At 41.4% G+C, this 18,982-nt stretch overlaps 1 protein-coding gene across 5 annotated transcripts in view; it reads left to right on the top strand.

Annotated features, from left to right (window-relative positions):
* The first annotated feature begins 1,646 nt into the window (after window positions 1–1,646).
* Window positions 1,647–18,982, top strand: part of REPS1 (RALBP1 associated Eps domain containing 1) — an 81,679-nt gene continuing 64,343 nt past the window's right edge. For all 5 annotated transcript variants that reach the window (XM_041743461.1, XM_041743463.1, XM_041743462.1 and 2 more), the window contains exon 1: window positions 1,647–1,815. In XM_041743461.1, the coding sequence (XP_041599395.1) occupies window positions 1,663–1,815 (153 nt within the window). In that variant the 5' untranslated portion in view covers window positions 1,647–1,662. The remainder of the gene's footprint in view (window positions 1,816–18,982) is intronic.

Below are 18,982 nucleotides of genomic sequence, written 5' to 3'. Positions count from 1 at the left end.
ACAGACAAACAAGCAAAAAAATCAAACCAAACCAAACAACAAAAACAATCCACAACAACTTTGTGGATTTTCCGTGCTTTTTGTTCTGGAATTACAGGGAAAGGACTGGGAACCTGTCCTGATTTCCTCCCATGGGCCATCTATAGGATCAGAAAACTCTGGGGAGCAACATAGAGAAGACAAAAATCAAAAAAAAAAAAAAAAAGGAAGAATCTGTGTCACAAACAGCCTTAGCTGTTGTTTTTGAAATATTTCATATTTGTTAAGCATAAAGTCTTGGGGTATTCTACGAGCCATCTTAGCATCTCCTCCCCGGCAGGAGCCGATGAGCGCGGCGGCTATTAGGGGGCAAGGGGCCCTGGGGTCAGCCCAGGCCGCACCAGCGAGGTTGCCGGGCTGACGGGATGCGTGCCCGGTCACCAGGTGGGCCTCGTGCGTGGAACAGAACCTGCCAGCTTTCCCCTCTATTCCGCAAACTCTGTTTCTCAGGTGAGCACGGTCTGGAGCAAGCGCGGCAGCTGGAGCTCAGTGTTCTCGCCCATGGGAGAGCTCCCAGGGACGCGGACTCTTCCTCGCTCTTTGGAGCGCACAGGATACTGCGTTCAGCCTCAGGGACACCTGCCCTGTGGGACGCACAAACAGACACGATTACCCCCTGAGCACTGAGCACTGAGCGCTGAGCGCTGAGCACTGAGCGCTGAGCACTGAGCACTGAGCGCTGAGCGCTGAGCGCTGAGCACTGAGCGCTGAGCGCTGAGCACTGAGCGCTGAGCGCTGAGCACTGAGCGCTGAGCGCTGAGCACTGAGCACTGAGCACTGAGCACTGAGCGCTGTTCCTCTTTCCGTCAACGCTCTTTCGGCCTTCGGTGCCAGAGCTCCGAGGCTGGGCGCCCCTAGCGCTGCCGCCTGGGGCTGCGGTCGGCGCGGGCCTCCGCCGCGGGGCTCCGGCCGCCAGGGGGCGCTGCGGCCCCCTCTCCCGGGAGCGGCCGAGCCCGCCCGGTGGGTGTTTCTCTCCCTCTCGCGCTCTCTCCTCCCGGCCTCACATCCGGGTCTGGAGCGCGGCGGCCGCTGTCAGTGTCGGTGCGGGCGCGTCGGGGGCCGGGCCGGGGCGCAGTAAATGGCGGCGGAGGGAGGCGGAGCGGCGGCCACGCTCCGCTCGCAGCCCCCGAAACTTTAGCCGCGAGGCCCCACAACTTTCCGGGAAGCGCCGGCGCTCCGGGGGCGCGGACGGAAGGGGAAGCCGAGGCGGGAAGCCTGGGGGGAGGCGGCGCGGAGCCGGGGAGCCTCGAACCCGCGGCGGGGGCGGGGGCGGGGGCGGAGTCCGCCCGAGCCTCGCGCCGCCGCGGCCCCCGCGGCCCCCGCGGCCCCCGCCTCCTCCTCCCCCGCGCGCTCCCCTCGGCCGCGGAGCCGGAGCCGCAGCCGCAGCCGCAGCCGCAGCCGCAGCCGCAGCCGCAGCCGCGCGCCGAGCCGAGCCCGGGGCCGCGCGGGGCCTCGCAGGCGGCCGCGCGCCGAGCGACCTCGGGGCCCTGTTGCTCGCGCGCCCCCCGCGCGCCGGAGGCCGGGGCTGCGCGCGGCTCCGCGGGGCGAGGAGGAAGCCGGGGCGCGCGCGGCCCCCGGTCTTGCATGCGGGGCGGGGCGGGGCGGCCGTGACCGGGGGCGACGATGGAAGGCTTGACGCTGAGCGACGCGGAGCAGAAGTACTACTCGGACCTCTTCTCCTACTGCGACATCGAGAGCACCAAGAAGGTGGCGGCCAACGGGCGGGTGCTGGAGCTGTTCCGGGCCGCGCAGCTGCCCAACGACGTGGTCCTCCAGGTACCGCGGCCGCCCGGGGCGGGGCGGGGCGGGGCGGGGGCCGGGGGGGCCGCAGGTGCCGGGGCGGCCCGCGCTCGCGCCGCGGCCGAGGGGAGGGGTCGCTGTTGGAGGACACGAGTCGCGCGGGGATCCGGAGCGGGCGGGGTGGGGGCGGGTGGGGGCGGGGGCCTGGGTGTTCTCTCCCAAGAGCCCAGTCCGGGGTCTCGCGGCCGCCCCTCGGACCCTGCTTTTCGACGCTGGAAGAGCGACTTGAGATGAGGGATCTTGGATCGCTGCCGTGTCTTTGAGTCCCGGATCCTGCAGAGTAGTGAAGTTATCGGTGTAGATAAAAAAAAAAATATTTTTTTTTTTTCTTTTTTTGATTCTTGAATGAGCCAGCAGATGGGCCAAAGTGGGGTTTTGTAGGAATCGAAGAAGCAGCTTTCTTAAGGAAGCTGAATTCTCTCTTGGGGAGATCAGAAATTTGAATTCGTAGCTAGTAGTTTGCAAATAGATGTGGAGAGGACTTGCAGTTAACTGTAGAACATGTGACTGATGTGAACTGGACAGTTTTCCGATTGGCATTCGGTAACATTTGGTGGGACTTCTTGTGGGTTTGGGCTGGGAGATGAGTATTGAGCCAGCTGTTAAGTCAAACGTGCATATTTGTTTGCTTCCATCCGATGTGTAGCTCTAGGAAAGCAGGCAGTAAAAGTTAAGCTTTCTCTGTCACATCTGCTTTTAAAATAGGAGATTTCCTAGAAGGTCTTATCTAATGTATGTGGTGAACATTATTGTTACTGTTTAATGATTCATAGCTGCTAGTCTGTCTAAACAGCGTATCTGGAGCAGGTTTTAAGCTTTCCTCTTTATCGTGATCCAAGCCACTTACCCACATCTCCAAAACTTAAAGCCATATGCATAGGTATGATGTAAATGTAGTGTACTGCGGAGGGCACTGAATCAGGGTTTTTGAGGCCTGGGTCTTTGATCCCATTCTGTTGTTAACCAGCAGTGGGACTTTGGGCCAGGTACTTTCACTCTTTAAGCGTAAATCTGCTCATCTAATGAATGAGAAGTTCCTCCTAACAAAAATTTTGGAAGTATAAAAATGCCCACGAAGGTCTCTGTTTTGGAAATTACCTGTGTGCTAACTATGACTAAGTTGAATGCGTTCTTTTTGCATAATCTTGTATGTCTTACATTGCTTTTTAAAAAGTTTTGGGAGGAAAAGTTGGATGTCTTAGATACCAACAGCTAGGAATCTAAAATTTGTGCTGCTGTAAAGGGACAAAGATAAAATATTTTAGGCTTTGCTGGCCACATACAGTCTCTCTCTCGAATATTCTTTGTTTTTGTTTTTGCGACCCGTTTTTTTTTTTTTTTTTTTTTTTTTTTGGTTTTGGTTTTTTTTTAAGATTTTTATTTATTCACGAGAGAGGCAGAGACATAGGCAGAGAGAGAAGCAGGCTCCACGCAGGGAGCCCGATGTGGGAATCCATCCGGGGACTCTGGAATCACACCCTGAGCCAAAGGCAGACGCTCAACCACTGAGCCACCCAGGTGTCCCTGAGACCCTTTAAAAACGTAAAAAATATTCTTAGCTCAGGGGCATACAAAACAGGGTTGGGAGGGTCTACAGTCTGCTGATTCTGGCTAAAAAATGGTGGGAGCTTTGGGATACCGTACTCTCACCTCTTTCTTATGCCCTTGGAGTTAGACTTTTAGAAAGACGTCTGGTCAGAACATGCTCCTTAATGCTATTGCCCTTCTTTGTAGCAATAGCAAAACACACTTTCAAGTCATTTAGGAACTAAACGAGAAACTTTCTGAGTTCTGTTTTGGTTTATGTTTTTGGGGTGGAGGGAGCTAAAATAAACAGACTTTCATGTTTTTAATGGTGCCAGAAAACTTTAGGACTTTTAGTGTATTATTTAAGATACACATTAGTGTTAACCTTTGCTTGAAATCTGTTTAATCAAGTTATTTTCACGTTTTGCTCAGTTTTATTAACATTCAAAAGTATACTTCTGTTGCTTTTCAGTATAAAGAAAGGACTTACATAGCATAAATATTCAGGATCAGTTACAAGCTGGAAGCTGTAGGAGCTCGCTGAAGCAGAACTCTTTTACTAATATATACTAAGTATTTTGGGTATGTTTGAAGGCAGTTTACTTAAAAACCGGCCTAAGACATAAAATGTGAGACAAAAGGGGAATATGGATTTGGTTCTCTTGAGAATTTGGGACTGTCTGAAAACACAGCCTCCTGTTGCTAAGCGGGAGACATTTGAGTCAACTCAAATCCATTAAGTTAGCTACTTAACTGGGGTAGGCATCACAGGGCATCGAAAGAGGAGTAAGAATCTCTCAAGGACCTTGTAAACTACAGGAATACACATATGTGACATAAAGTACCATGTGAATGCCATAGGAGAGGTGCAAAGGAGGTGTGATCAGGAAAGTCTCCTTAACTTAATTGGGATGGACTTTAAATTAGTATGGAGGTAGGGCAGTGGGATGAAGGACTTGCAGGCAGAAGAAAACATGGTAAAAGGTGGAAAGTGTAGGAGCCTTTTCAAGGGGTAGCAGATAGTTAGGTTTTGCTGAAGCTGGAGTGTGCCTTGGGGACAAAGGAACATACAGTTGAAAGAGACCATATTAAGAAAGACTAAGGAATATGCAGAAGATTTCGTATTTCAATAGGCAATGGAGACTCATTGCTGGTTATTAACCTCGAGTAAGAAGAGAGTCGAGTCGGGGGAAGGAGGCTCGTGCAGTGGTCTGGAATTTATGCTGGGTAATGGGCATCCAAACTAGGGTGACAGCTGTAGAATAGGAAACATCTGGACGAACAGGTCTGAGTTACTGAAGGGTTGCTGGGTAGACACTATGTGAGGTGCTTTGTTGGATAATGTTTAATTGAGGCCAGATTATCCAGGCTGGGTGGAGAGCTTTGAACTAATTGTAAAGGTAACAGGGAGGTGTAGTTTAAGAGAAATGATTCATAAAAGCCGAGCTTTACAAGACCTGTAGGAGATCAGTGCAACAGGAATTAGAGGGAAGAAGCTGGAGATGAATTTGGGGAACCATTCTCTGTTGTATGTATGAGGTGATGAGGAACTGGGCCATGGTGCTCAGATGCAGGAGTGGGGGACATCCTGGGGAGGATGATTTTGTCTCCCAAGGGGCATTTGATACTGTCTGGAGACATTTTTGGTTGTCCCTACTTGCAAGGAAGGAGCAGTTGTACCGGCATCTGGCAGATAGAGTCCAGTAATGCCGCTAAACATACTACAATGCTCAGGACAGTGCCCACAACAAAGATTGATAGGGGCCCAAATGTCAGTCAGTGGTGCTGAGATTGAGAAATCCTCACCTGGACTCTGGTGGTAACAGTGGAACGAAAAATGAGGCTCGAAATTATGAAGGTAGACTTGATGGGCCTGAGTTACCTGGTGATATTTAGATGAGGGAAGATTAGTGCGAGGATTATTCCCTGTTGGACACCACTCACCACTTGGGCAGGAAGAGAGCCTGGTTTTAAAAAATATACTGGTGGGTTTGATTTCTGGCATTTGAGAGGGCAGTGCAGTCTCTGGAGATAGTTGGAAACTCCTGGACATTTGTCCACACCAAGTGCTTGTTCTTACAGTGAAATTTAGATATTCAAGTCTCTTCCTCTGCCTTTCTCACCTAAGTATCTCAGGGGTAGGGGACGGACAGCTTCTTAAACTGTGAGCATGCATGTACACATCAGGACTTTGATTGATGTAGTAGTTTTCAGCATTTGTTAATAAAAGTCATGAGAAGGCTGAGTCATCTGGGGGAATGAATGTGGAGAACAAAGAACAGAGGGCCCAGAACTGAAGGAGGAAGGAGCTGGCATTTATTGAGTGCATGTTATGTTCCTTTTACTGGGCATGTCGTTTTCATGCAGGAACTCATTTGATCCTTACAACACCCTGTGAAGTGGGTGTTATTTTTATTTATTAACTAGGAACACGATAGGTAGAGAAGTTAACTTGTTAGTGAATAAAGCATCTCTCCTTTCCCATTATTCCTTGCTACCTTTCAGCTTTTTCTTACTTTCACTGTTCATGTGATTGATTTGCCCAGAGTTCTTTTCAAGAGTAGAGATTTAAGATTGATTTTGAGTTATGTATGGATTTCCTTCTTTGCATAGTGAATGGTTTTATGTATGATGCTGTCTTGAGACACGGCCACTTAAGAGAAATAAGATTCTTGTGGTTGTTATCTTGTACACACAGAGACACAATTTACATTATTACTACAATTGTCAGATATTTTAAAGGCAATTCAGTACACTAGTTTTGAAACAGAGTAAGACTTGTATCGAGTTTAATGGTTTGTTTTTGGAGACATGTATTAGTAGATAAAATGAATGAGCTAAAAGCTTTGTAGAATTTTGCTCCACAACAGAGAGGAACAGGACTGGGTGGAGAAAAATTTGGTTCATAGGATTTAATCAGGAGGAATTTTGCTTTTTGCTGAACAAAATAACAAACATTTATTGGCTTAAAAATCAGAAGTAATTTATTTTTTTAAAGATTAGGCAAAGTATGCTACTACACTGATGAGTATGTTTTCTTAGCTTTTATTGAAAGCTTCTGTTTTGGGAAATATATATATTTTTTAAGATTTTTATTTATTTGAGAGAGAGCGTGTGTGAGAGAGAGAGAGAGAGAGAGAGTTGAGCAGGGGGGCCGGGTAGAGGGAAAGGGAGAAACAGACTCCCCTCTGAGCAGGGAGTCTGATGTGGTACTCAGTCCCAGCACCCTGGGATCATGATCTGGGATGAAGACAGACATTTGCCAGACTGAGCCACCCAAGCACCCCCCCCCCCCCATTTTGGGGAATGTTTTAAAACTTCATAGAGACCTTGAGTGCATAAAAGCTTGATAAAAGGTTCTAGTACTAACAGTTCTTTCATTGAGGGTTATAACCAGTGTACCCCTATTCATGAAGCTCAAGAAATCTTTTAAGTTATTTTTTTGAACAACATCTCAGTAGAATATTTGAATAACACATTAATTTAATGGATGAAAAATGACAAATATAAATCATTTCGTTTTTCTCTTGAAATTTGTTCAATTACAAGATCTGCTCATCAGTGATAATATTAAAATAGAGAAGTAGAGCTTCATTTGTTCATTGAAAGTTATAAATTTAAAGGACAGATTTGTTATTCTGGAGTAGTGATTTCTTTATCTGTAATTTCTGAATCACTAATTACAACAAATTACAAATATGATCTTGCCTTAATTAGACACTTCCTATACACAGTTGAAAAACATACTGTTTGTGAGAGAAGTGATACTTAATGACTTTCTGTAGTGTCATATTTACCTCTTAAATTTCTTTTTCCTGTATCATATTATGCTAGCTTTAATCTTTTTTTTTTTTTCTTTATAGATTAATAGCCCAGAGTTAGAGTAGTAGTATTTGGGGAACTCATGCTAAGCATTTTGATGGAGCTATAAAAGAGAAGTTGGTAATAAGGAACACTAAACATGGGAGGCAAGTTCCAGTCCAGTCTTTAGCTAGCCTTGTGACCTTGAACAGATCACTTAATATCTTGGATTCTTGTTTTCATAGCCTGAAGTGATTGGATTGGATTGGATTTTTCAAATAAAATTGTTACAGTGTCAAAATGGCCCCCTAGCCAGCCAGCCACACCCTTGAGAACATAGTGTACAGTCTTGAAATTAGTTGCTCCACAATTTTAACACATTGGTTTCTTTCACATTCTTTTGGAGATTTGAAGAGAATATCAGCCTGGAATGCTGAAGTGACTACATACATGAGCAGGAACTAATAATGAAAAGGTTGTAAGGTCTGTGGTTTCCTAATTCTTCAAGATATTTGGCCAGTGAAAATTTGGAAAGGATGATAAGACTTGGCATTTCGCATCTTTTCCTTCATAGATGTTTCATTTTCTGTAGCTTTTTCTGTGATAGATGCATTTTCATTCTTTTCCCTCCTTTACATCTATATAAAGAATTTATGTCTGCTGGATTGCACATATAGGCATGACATAAAAACCAGGACATGATAACCTTGTCTCAGAAATCTTTTTTTAAGTTCATACCGTACACTAAATTCCATTGAGATTTAGTAAATTATAGGACTTAGGCCTTTAAAAAAATACTGCTTTTTAAAAAGATTTTATTTATTTATTTCAGAGAGAAAGAGAGTAAGCTGGAGAGAGAGACACACACACATACAATAGGAGGGGGGGGGCGGTTGGGGGGCGGGGAGAAGCAGACTCCCCACCGAGCAGCAAGCCTGATATGGGGTTCCCTCTCAGTACTCTAGGATCATGACCTGAGCTGAAGGCAGACACAACCAACTGAGCCACCCAGGCACCCCCTAAAAAATACTGTGTCTTCTTTTCATTTTATTTCATGAATTGATTTTATGTTCAATTTGAGTCTATCTTGTTAAATGATGAAGTTAGAATTTATTAGATTACATATATCTTCTAACTCTTGGATTGCGGTTTCCTTTGAAATTCTGTTGCATGTACTAGACATCTATTTAGAAAACACAGTTTATAAAGTTGTGCATATAATTTGAGGTTGCTAGCTTTCCTCCAATTTAGCCAAGCTCATCCCATGGACCTCTACATAAAGTTTTGAAGAAGAGCAGACATACCTCTGAAGTGCTAAACATAATGTTTTAAGTTAGTTTTGTATATTTTCATGAATACTTTTTGATGGTATTATTTACATTAGGGGTATATATTTAGCAGTAGTAAAAAATCAGAAATCCTTACTGCCTTTATGGATTATGTTAATGTTAAGGAGAAGAACGTGTACAGTTAATAGAGAATGATTGCAGACTCCAGGGCCCTACTTAGTTGTAGGAGGATGGTTCCTCTGAGGACGTATGGACACAGGTAAGGGAGCAAGAATGAGATGTTTCACATAAGAGAAAGCATATGAAGGGCCTGAAGCTTAAAGAACTTAATGTGTTTGAGGAAATGAAAAGCTGGAGCACTATAGGGGAGGGGAGATGGACATGGCAGGGACCACATACTACAGGTCCTTTGTACACAGCAACAAGCAGTTTAGATCTGAAAATACGAAAAAAGTTTTTAGTAAGGGAGTACCATCTTAATTATGTTTTGAAAGCTGACCCTGCTGTATAGAGAAGAGAATATTGGGCAAACAGAAAGATTGGCCAGTGGATATGCAGTAGCTCAAATAGGAGATGATGACTTAGAATAGTGAGGTGTCAGTAGGATGGAGAGGAGTGGATATATTTGAGATATTTTGAGGCGGCAAAAATAGGACGACATGACAATGGATTGGATATGGAGCATAAGTTAGAACTCAGATGTTGCTGGAAGTCAACATTATTGGATGGCTGGGAGAGGATATTTTTGTTTGTGTTTGTTTTCTGTGGAGGAGTAATGGTAAATTCAGGAGGGTTTTTGTTTGTTTGTTTGTTTGTTTGTTTTTGGTCAATCATAGGTTCTTAGAATCATGTAGATTGTCAGGTCTCTACCAAAGAGGATCAAAGATATTTGGCTTGGAGATGTCAATTTGAAGATTATCAGTGTATTACTAGTGATACTTAAAAGCCATGAAAATAGATGAAATCAGGGAAGAAAAGAAGGAAGAGACTATAGAGAGGAAAGACGGATTGGCTAGAAATGGAACCCTGAGGAATGCACATTTTTAAGTTGGGTAAACTGGGAGAAGGCCTTTAGGAAGGAGGCTAATAAGAAAGAGTGGTTGTAGGGAAATTGAGAGTGTATATTGGATTATATCATGGATGCCAAGAAATATGAGTATTTCAAGAAAAGAATACTTAACTGTGTTGAGTTTGGCCAAGAGGTTTGGAAGATATGGGCAGAAATATGCCCATTGGATTTGGTGGTCTGAAGGTCATCAGTAACTTTGATGAGCCAGTTTCATGGAATGGTAGAGGTGGCAGCCAGATTTGAGTGACTTGAGGGATACTTGATGGCCCAGGAACTAGACATAAGGTGTATAGATAGCTTTTTATAGAAGTTTGCTGATGAAATGAAATAGACATGAGGTAGAAACTGGAGGTATTCGAGGATATAAAGGAAGTCTTTTCTGATTTATTTTTTGAGTATAAAAGTATACTGCAGCATGATTTTAGTTGTTAGGCTTAACAAGGGAAGAAAGGAAGACAAGAAGAGAAAGGGTGTTGACAAAGCAATATTGTTCAGAATCCTGGCTGCATAGGATGGTCTTAACAGAAAAGGGATCTCTTCCTCAATTTTGAAAGGGGAAAACAATGAAGAACATGGATATGGAACCAAGTAGGTACATAGTGGAGGAAAATAAGGATATTCTAGCCTAATGGTTTCTACTTCTACTTTTTTTTTTTTTTTACACAAACTGAGGCAATATTAACAATTTAGTAGTAGGAACAATCTGAATATGAAAGCAACAAAAAAAAAATCTATGGTAGCATCAAAAAGAGTAAATATTTAGGAATAAATTTAACAAAAGATGAGCTACCTAGCTGGCTCGGTTGGTAAAGCTGGCAACTCTCGATTTTGGTGTTGTAAGTTCGAGCCCTACAATTGATGCAGAGTGGACTTAAAAATAAAATCTTTAACGAGAAGCACCAAAATTTCTATACTGCAAAACATTACTAAGAGATATTAAAGATTTAGATAAATGGAAAGGGGCGCCTGGGTGGCACCCTTGGTTAAGGGTCCAACTTGTGGTTTCGGCATGATTCCTGATCTCAGGGTCATGAGATCATGCTCCGATCATGAGATCAAGCCCTGTGTCATGCTCTATGATGATCTCAGAATCTGCTTGAGATTCCCTCTCTGCACTCCTGCTCTTTCCCTCTCTCTTTAATATATAAATAAATCTATAAATAAATAGACAGTCTGTATTCCTAGATTGTAAAATTGATGTTAAAATGGCAGTTGTCCCCAAACTTCTCTCTAGATTCAAGCAAAATCCCTATCAAAATCCTACTAGGCATTTTTGTAGAAATTGTAAAACAGAGCCTAAAATTTATAAGGAAATGCGAAGGATCTAGAATAGCCAAAACAATTTTGAAAACAAAATAGAAGCTTTGCCCTAATTTTAAAATTTACTATAATCTACAGTAGTCAAGACGGTGTGATTTGCTAAGACTAAGCAAAAACATTAATAGAACAGAGATGAGAGTCTAGAAATGAACAGGTTATTGAAAAAGTGCCAGGACGACAATATTCAATGGGGGAAAGATAGTCTTTTCAACAAATGGTGCTGGGACAATTAGATATACGTATGTTTAAAAAAAAAATGGACTTGGATACCTTTGACCGTCCGGTTCCCGTAATCACAGTGCTGGCAAAAGAACATCTCATTCTCGGCGGGACAGCTGTCTCTCTCAGAGCTGCTTCGGGTCAGCTGCTGCATGGGGCCGGGTGGCCTAGGGGAGCCTTGGGGCCCCTCGGACCCCCTCATCATTGCAGCTGTGGGAGGAGCCTGCTTGATATATTTGGCAGTGACCTTTATCTCTGGGTGTCTTTTCTGGTAGTGGACAAGCACTCCCACAACTGACCGATTACTGTAGGAACAGTGTTTGCAGTAGTAAAGCTCAGTACTGAGGTCTGGTGGCTGGTGGGGGGGACCCCATGTTGGACATTTTGGGAGACATTGGAGCACCCACCTCAAAAAAAACAAAACAAAAAACAACTTCACACCATACACAAAAATCTCAAAATAGATCATAGATTTAATTATAAAATCTAAAACTATAAAAATTTTAGGAGACATTAGAGAAAATCTTTATGACCTTATGTTAGGCAAAGTTCTTAAATGATACCAAAAGCATGAATTATAAAAGAAAAGACTGACAAATCAGACTTCATTCAAATGCTTAAAAAGTTTAGCACTTCAGGGAATACTTAAGGAAGTAAAAAGACAAGCCATAGATTGGCAGAAAATAGATATTACAAACACAGTAAAGTTTTTTAATCTAGAATATATAAGGAAATTTCACAACTCAGTTATAAAGAAAAAAACTAAAAAATGAACTAAAGATTTTAATAGATACTTCTCCAAGGGAGATAGTATAAATGGCCAATAAACATATAAAAAGATGTTCAGTGTTGTTAGTCATTAAGAAATGCAGATTAAACAATGATGCTGTCACACACCCACCGGAATGATTATAATTAGACTGATATTACATGGTATTGTGGAGAAACAGGAACGTATACACTGCTCTTGGAAATGTAAATGGTACAGCCATTTTGGAAAACAGTTTGGCTGTTTCTTAAAAAGTTTTACACAGAAGCTTATATGAATAAGCAATTCCCTATTCGTAGGGAACTCGTAGGGACCTATCCAAAAGAAATGAAAATGTGCACATGAAGAATTGTAAATGTCTGTTAGCATCATTATTCACAGTAGTCAAGAATTGGAAAGCGGTCCAGCTGTCCATCAAATGGTGGAATGGATAAACAAAATATGGTATATCCATACAGTGAAACATAATTCTGTAACATAAAGGGACAAATTACAAAATACTACAACAAAGATGAATGTCAGAAACATGGTAAGTTGGGGGCCTGGGTGGCTTAATTGATTGTCTGCTTTTGGCTCAGGTCATGATTCTAGGGTCCTGGGATTGAGTACTGTGTGGGGCTCCCTGCTCTGTGGGGAGCCTGCGTCTCCCTTTCCCGCTCCCCATGCTTGTGCACAAGCGCGCTTGCTCTCTCTCTCCCCCTGTGAAATTAAAAAAAAATCTTAAAAAAAAAACAAAAAAACATGGTAAGTAACAGAAGCCAGATAAAAAAGTACATATTGTGTACTCATAAGAAAGGCAAAGCTATACAGAAAGAACAGTGGTTACCTGAGACCAGGTTAGGATGGAAACACTGGAGAAAAACATTTGGGGTGATGGTAGAGTTCTAATATTGGAATGTGGTGATGATGCACAACTCCATAAATTTTCTTAAAATTTAATGAATCATACATTTACCATCGTTGGATTTTATGGTATATGAATTATACCTCAAAACAATACATTTTTTTTTTTAAACGGTTTTGCAGGGTGGGGGGAATGTATGAAACAGTCATCTTGGGGGATGTGAAGGTAAGTATGGTAGAGAATAAAGGATCCTCTACTATCTGTATAATGTATTTTTATTTACAAAACCTCAATATCAATATTACATAATTGACATTTGTTAAGCGTCTTATGTTCTGAATATCATGTGAAAGGTGATACATTGATAATTATGTGTAGAGGAGATTGCCACTTGAAGATTCATTACAACCAGGTATATTTACATGGAGCACTAGTACTGGAATAATAATTCTGGCTTTAACATTTATTCATTGCTTTCTGTGTACATGCCTTATATGTACTAGATTTTTTTTTTTTTTAAGATTTTATTTATTTATTCATGAGAGACAGAGAGAGAGAGAGAGAGACAGACAGACACACAGGCAGGAGAAGCAGCCTCCATGCAGGGAGCTGATGTGGGACTTGATCCCCGGTCTCCAGGATCAGGCCCTGGGCTGAAGGCGGTGCTAAACCACTGAGCCACCCGGGCTACCCTGTACTAGATTTTTTTATGTGTACATTATTTAATAGCTTTAGAAGGGGCTGAAAAAGTTGTGATTTAGAAAGAATTGACACCAGTTTCTGTTGACTTTGGGTCGTATGCTGAATTTATATACACTTAATTCAGGTATCTTAATTTTTTGGAAAATTACACATAGCGCCTCAAAAATAATCTGACTTTGAAATAATCATGCCTGATAAGTAGTAATTTAATAAAATAGTAGTTTTAATCTACAGGAAGGACTACTTCTGGTTATCTTCTATTAAAATAATCACTGTCGGGATTCTTGGTTTCCACTCAGGTCATGATCTCAGGATCCTGAGAATAGAGTCCTGCCTCAGGCTGATATTCAGCGCGGAGTGTGCTTAAGATTATCTTTTCCTGTCCCTCTGCCCCTCACACACACCCTGCACATGTGAGCATGCTCTCTCTCTCACTCTCTCTCACAAATCTTTAAAAAAATAATCACCATCACCATCATGAATCTTTTTTTAGGCTAAAAGCTTCTAATGTTACTTTGAAGCATTGATTTGGTGGCTTTGTATTTCTGAATTGTTGTATCCAGTCCGAATTTGCATAAGTGATAGATCTGGGACCCAGTCCTCACAATCATGTAAATATGCTGCATTGGATAAAGAGTAGCCAACAGCCCTGATCTAAGAGTGATTATTGTTTCTTTTCCATGGAATATGTCAGATGTATGTGGAAATAGAAATCTCTATCCTTGAAAAAAAAATCATTGTCTAGAAACTATTAAGAATTATTGATTTTTCTTTGTGTCTCATTTAGGACTAGAAGGAACAGAGGTTTGTTTATTTTTTTAAATATTTATTTATTTGTTTATTTTTTTAAGATTTATTTATTCATTCAGAGAGAGAGACAGGCAGAGACACAGGCAGAGGGAGAAGCGGGCTCCATGTAGGAAGCCCGATGCGGGACTCGATCCAGGGTCTCCAGGATCACGCCCTGGGCTGCAGGCGGCGCTAAACTGCTGCACCACCGGGGCTGCCCCAGAAGTTTGTTTAAACACAAGTGTTTAAGGTCATGATCTCAGGGTTGTGAGGTGGAACCCCCAATTCAGGCTCTGTGCTAGATGCCTGCTTAAGATTCTCTCTCCCTCTCCTGCCCACCCCCAGATAAAGAAGAATTCATATTTTTTAGAGCACTTAATAATGTTCCATAGAAAAATATTTAATTATAACACCCTTATTCTGTGCCAGCAAGTATTGAGTATTCGAATGTGACAGATTTGAATCTCCACTTGGGTGCCAGGATGGTTCCATTGGTTAAGTGTCTGCCTTTGGCTCAGGTCCTGATCTCAGGTCGGAGCCCCATGTCAGGTTCTTGCTTAGTGGGGAATCTGCTTGTTCCTCTGCCCCTCCCCTGTGCTCTCTCTCCCTCTCACATAAATAAATGAATCTCCACTTTGTATTTAATAACTCTTGCCCTGAACAAGTAACTTAACCTCTCTTGAAGACTCCCATTTCCTCATTTGTAGACTGAGGATAATATCAGATAATATCAATAATACCAGAAGTTTTCATGATACCAAAGTGAAATAAAGTGTAAACATAGAGCAAAGTACCCAGTTCTAAGAGGGTGATCAAATAAGTGTCATTCAGTCAAGCTCTGCTTATTTGAGAAAACTTGTAATTTATAGCATCTTGGCTTTCATAGTAAAAATCTCTCTCCACACTTCTAAACCTAGATACATATACCTTTTATTTTATTTTTTTGCTTGAAATTAACAATAACTGCCCCCCAATCCTTTGATCTTATCAGTAATGCTATTTGTTTCATCCTTTTACTATGGAATTAGAGGATTTGTCCTCTTGAAATGAAGTGTACCCACCAAAAGGCTATATAATGAAGGATGATTTTAAGGTTTTGATCTTATGTGGCTTACAGAGTGGTGATAACCATTAACAGAAAGAGGTGAGGAGGGTTGTATAGTTTTTTTGGGATACCTTGTGCTGAATTTTGGATGTGCTGAGTGAGATGTCATGTTCAGTTCATCTGTGTTAGCAAGATTCAGTGGGCATTTCAGGGCTTGAGAGTAGCAGCTGGGTGGCCTTAAAGCTTGTGCAGCCTTGATGGTTGTTTCTGAAATAAGGCTGTTGACTAAAAAAATGAAGATTTCATACTTCATTATATTTGAAATATTCTTTCACAGTAAATGGCAAATTGCACTTTTGCTGTAGAGTTTTAGGTATTCTCACTTAAGATTTCAGAGGTTTTCTGAAATAGTCTTGAGACCCCTAGCAAGGCGAGGTGGATGTAGAAGTATAATATTTGCCTAAAATTAGTGTAGCCTCCAAAAAGTTGAACCTTGGATGTTAAACCCAGAAGTATTTGCATATTTTTTGACATTTGCATAGTTAATGTAAGAGCCTCTTAGCCATTTGCAAGCAATACCCAAGTCATCCACACATAGTATGATTGCATTTTGGCTGAGGAATGCGCCTTGGAGCTATAGAATAGTCTAGCCTACTCTTTTCCACTAGCATCTCATTGCAGCTTTGTGGTTCTTATTTAACACAAGGTCTCATTTAATCCTTATTCCCATTTTATTAATAAGAAAATGTATGCTTTAAAAAAAAAAAAAAAGAAAGAAAATGTATGCTTTTATGATACTCTAAAATTAGTGGATTCTTGAAGATTTGTGAACAAATTCCTTGAAGATCAGTTACCTTGTAGCTGTAGCATTACTATACTATTTTATTTAGGAGATGGTTCTTTTGAATTCTGTTCTCTGTATATTCAAAATATGTTTTTCCGGGATCCCTGGGTGGCGCAGCGGTTTGGTGCCTGCCTTTGGCCCAGGGCGCGATCCTGGAGACCCGGGATCGAATCCCACATCAGGCTCCCGGTGCATGGAGCCTGCTTCTCCCTCTGCCTGTGTCTCTGCCTCTCTCTCTCTCTGTATGACTATCATAAAAAAATATATATATATATGTTTTTCCTATTTAATATTCTATAATAACATTATTCATTAAGTCAGCAATCACTATCAGACACCTTTTATGCACCAATGTATGCATCCAGGTACTGAATATATAGAGATGAGTAAAAGAGACATAGTTCCTGCTCTTCAGGTAAACGTAAATCTTTTCTCCTAAGCTCCAGCAATCTACCAGGGTAACTGTTACTATCAGGATCATGACCATATCCCAGACATTTTTTGGTGGTTAATATTTGTTGAATATTGAATGAGTGAGCACAAATTTATCTTTTTTTCCCAGAAGTATGTTTGCTGATCACTAACTTTAATGCTGTAATAATAATAAAATAATAATAGATGCTGTTTTGTAGTGCCTACTATATGCCAGCTACTGTTTTTGCCCCTTTACTAGTATTAATTCATTTAATTCTCAATGTGGGTACAGTTTATTTTACCTGTTTTTAAAATAAAGACATGGAGAGGATAAATATCTTCTTAACAGTAGCTGGCATATAGTAGGCACTACACAACTGTTAAGATTCTAAAAGGACTCAGGCCACTAGAGGCAGACCGCAAGCAAGTAGGGGCCTCTCAACATAGTTTCAAAGAAGAAATTTGGGGATTTAGAGTATTTTAGATAGAGGACAAAGAGATGAGCATAGAAGTGGGATAATAAGTATTAATCATATAATACTTAGGAAGTAGAACACTGTGGTTACAAACAGGACTACTTAACTCCCAACTCTACCATTTACTAGCTGTGTAATCTTGACAGTTACAAGTCCTCTTTACCTCTGTCTTTCAGGCATGTGTCTTCGAACATTCTGTAAATAAAACTTAAAAATAGGTTCTTCTACATTTATTTAGATACACTGATTATTTTCAGTTTGCTAATAAGTATATTAATAACTTTATTAAAATAAAGGGATATGATCCAAAACTATTTTTATGTAAAGACAAAGAACGTTCTAATAGATTGTTAAACCAAACACTTTTATTTGCTAAAGCAAAGTTAGTCAAGATCTCCTCTAGGAAATCTAGGTAATATTCATTCATCTGACTTTTTTGAGAGCCTGCTTATTATAAGCTCAAGAGGACTGAAACTTGGGAGAAAGTTTACAGAAACATGGTTTGGATCTCCTGAACAGAGGTGACAGCTTATGCCACAGAGATGAATAAGGTCAGGCAAGATGACTTTGTTAAGTAAAAGAAAGAGCATAAGAGAAAGCCTGAAGTAGCTGCTTGGGGCTTTGGAGGGAGATGAGCAGAGAAGCAAGGAAAGAAAGCATGTCTTGGAAAAGCATAGTCTGTTACATGCTGCAAAACTCAATATTGGGTTTCATAGAAGTATAAGAATGGAAATCAGGGGGAGCCCAGGTGGCTCAGCAGTTTAGCGCCGCCTTCAGCCTAGGGCCTGATCCTGGAGACTCAGGATCGAGTCCCACGTCAGACTCCCTGCATGGAGCCTGCTTCTCCTTCTGCCTGTGTCTCTGCCTCTCTCTGTCTCTCTGTCTCTCTGTGTCTCTCTCATGAATTTAAAAAAAAAAAAAAAAAAGAATGGAAAGATTGCTTGCTGCCAAGTTTGTATATTACTTTCAAAACATTTTTTAATTAAGACTTTCGGTTAACTCATTCTAGATTTTTCTCTTAAATTCTCCAAATTGTTACTGAGGTTTTACATATTCTTCGTTGGTATCTAGAACAAATCCATTTCTATATACTGAGGTATATGCAGACTAACTCATTTTTAAAAGTCCTTTGTTTCCTTTATAATTTTTATCCCAGACATAATATTTATCTAAATTATCTGAGTCATCAAGAATATCTCTGTAATATTATTTTGTTGCCCATGAAATAAGAAAACTATTTGAAATAATAATTCAAAATCTTTATATCATTCATGCTTTGTTTTGTTCTGCTTTAATTTGACATCCTTCTTCTTACTTTTCCCTAATCATTTGAATGAGATATCCCTCCTTCTGTAATTTTCCCACACTGTTCTGTATGTTTGCACTTGTATACAACTTGGACTTTTAGCTTCCTGCTCACGTGTCTATATTTTCCTTGATAGGTGGCAAGCAACTTGAAGGCAAGTATTTACTTATCATTATTTGTTTCCTTCATATCATTGTTCATGATAGGCACCCCAAACCTATTGGACTGGTTAATTAGCATATCAGGCCTTCATTCCTTATCAGTACATTGGTGGATCCTAACCTGACCTTTTCATTTTATCATACTACTTTAAAAATTCTGAATAACAGGGCAGCCCTGGTGGCGCAGCAGTTTAGTGCCGCCTGCAGCCCGGGGTCTGATCCTGGAGACCCAGGATCGAATGCCACGTCGGGCTCCCTGCGTGGAGCCTGCTTCTCCCTCTGCCTCTCTCTCACTCACTCTGTATCTCTCATGAGTAAATAAAATAAAATCTTTAAAAAAAAAATTCTGAATAACAGTGTATGAACCTCTTGGAACAATATGAAGCCTTTGAGACAAGATTGTATAGATCTTCAATTAGACTGAGTATGCTAGTTAATACTTCTGAAGTTGTTCAGGTGGCTCTAATCAGATATAGTGAGCATGCATACTAACAACTTTTCTGTAAGGTACTGTGCCTAAAGGCTGTTCTCTTAATGTTTAAAGATAATTACGGTTCACTTTAGTCAT

Source organism: Vulpes lagopus, chromosome 2 (assembly GCF_018345385.1).
Source record: "Vulpes lagopus strain Blue_001 chromosome 2, ASM1834538v1, whole genome shotgun sequence".
Lineage (NCBI taxonomy): Eukaryota > Metazoa > Chordata > Mammalia > Carnivora > Canidae > Vulpes > Vulpes lagopus.
Note: the sequence above shows the minus strand (reverse complement) of the source record. Positions and strands in the feature narration are given on the sequence as shown.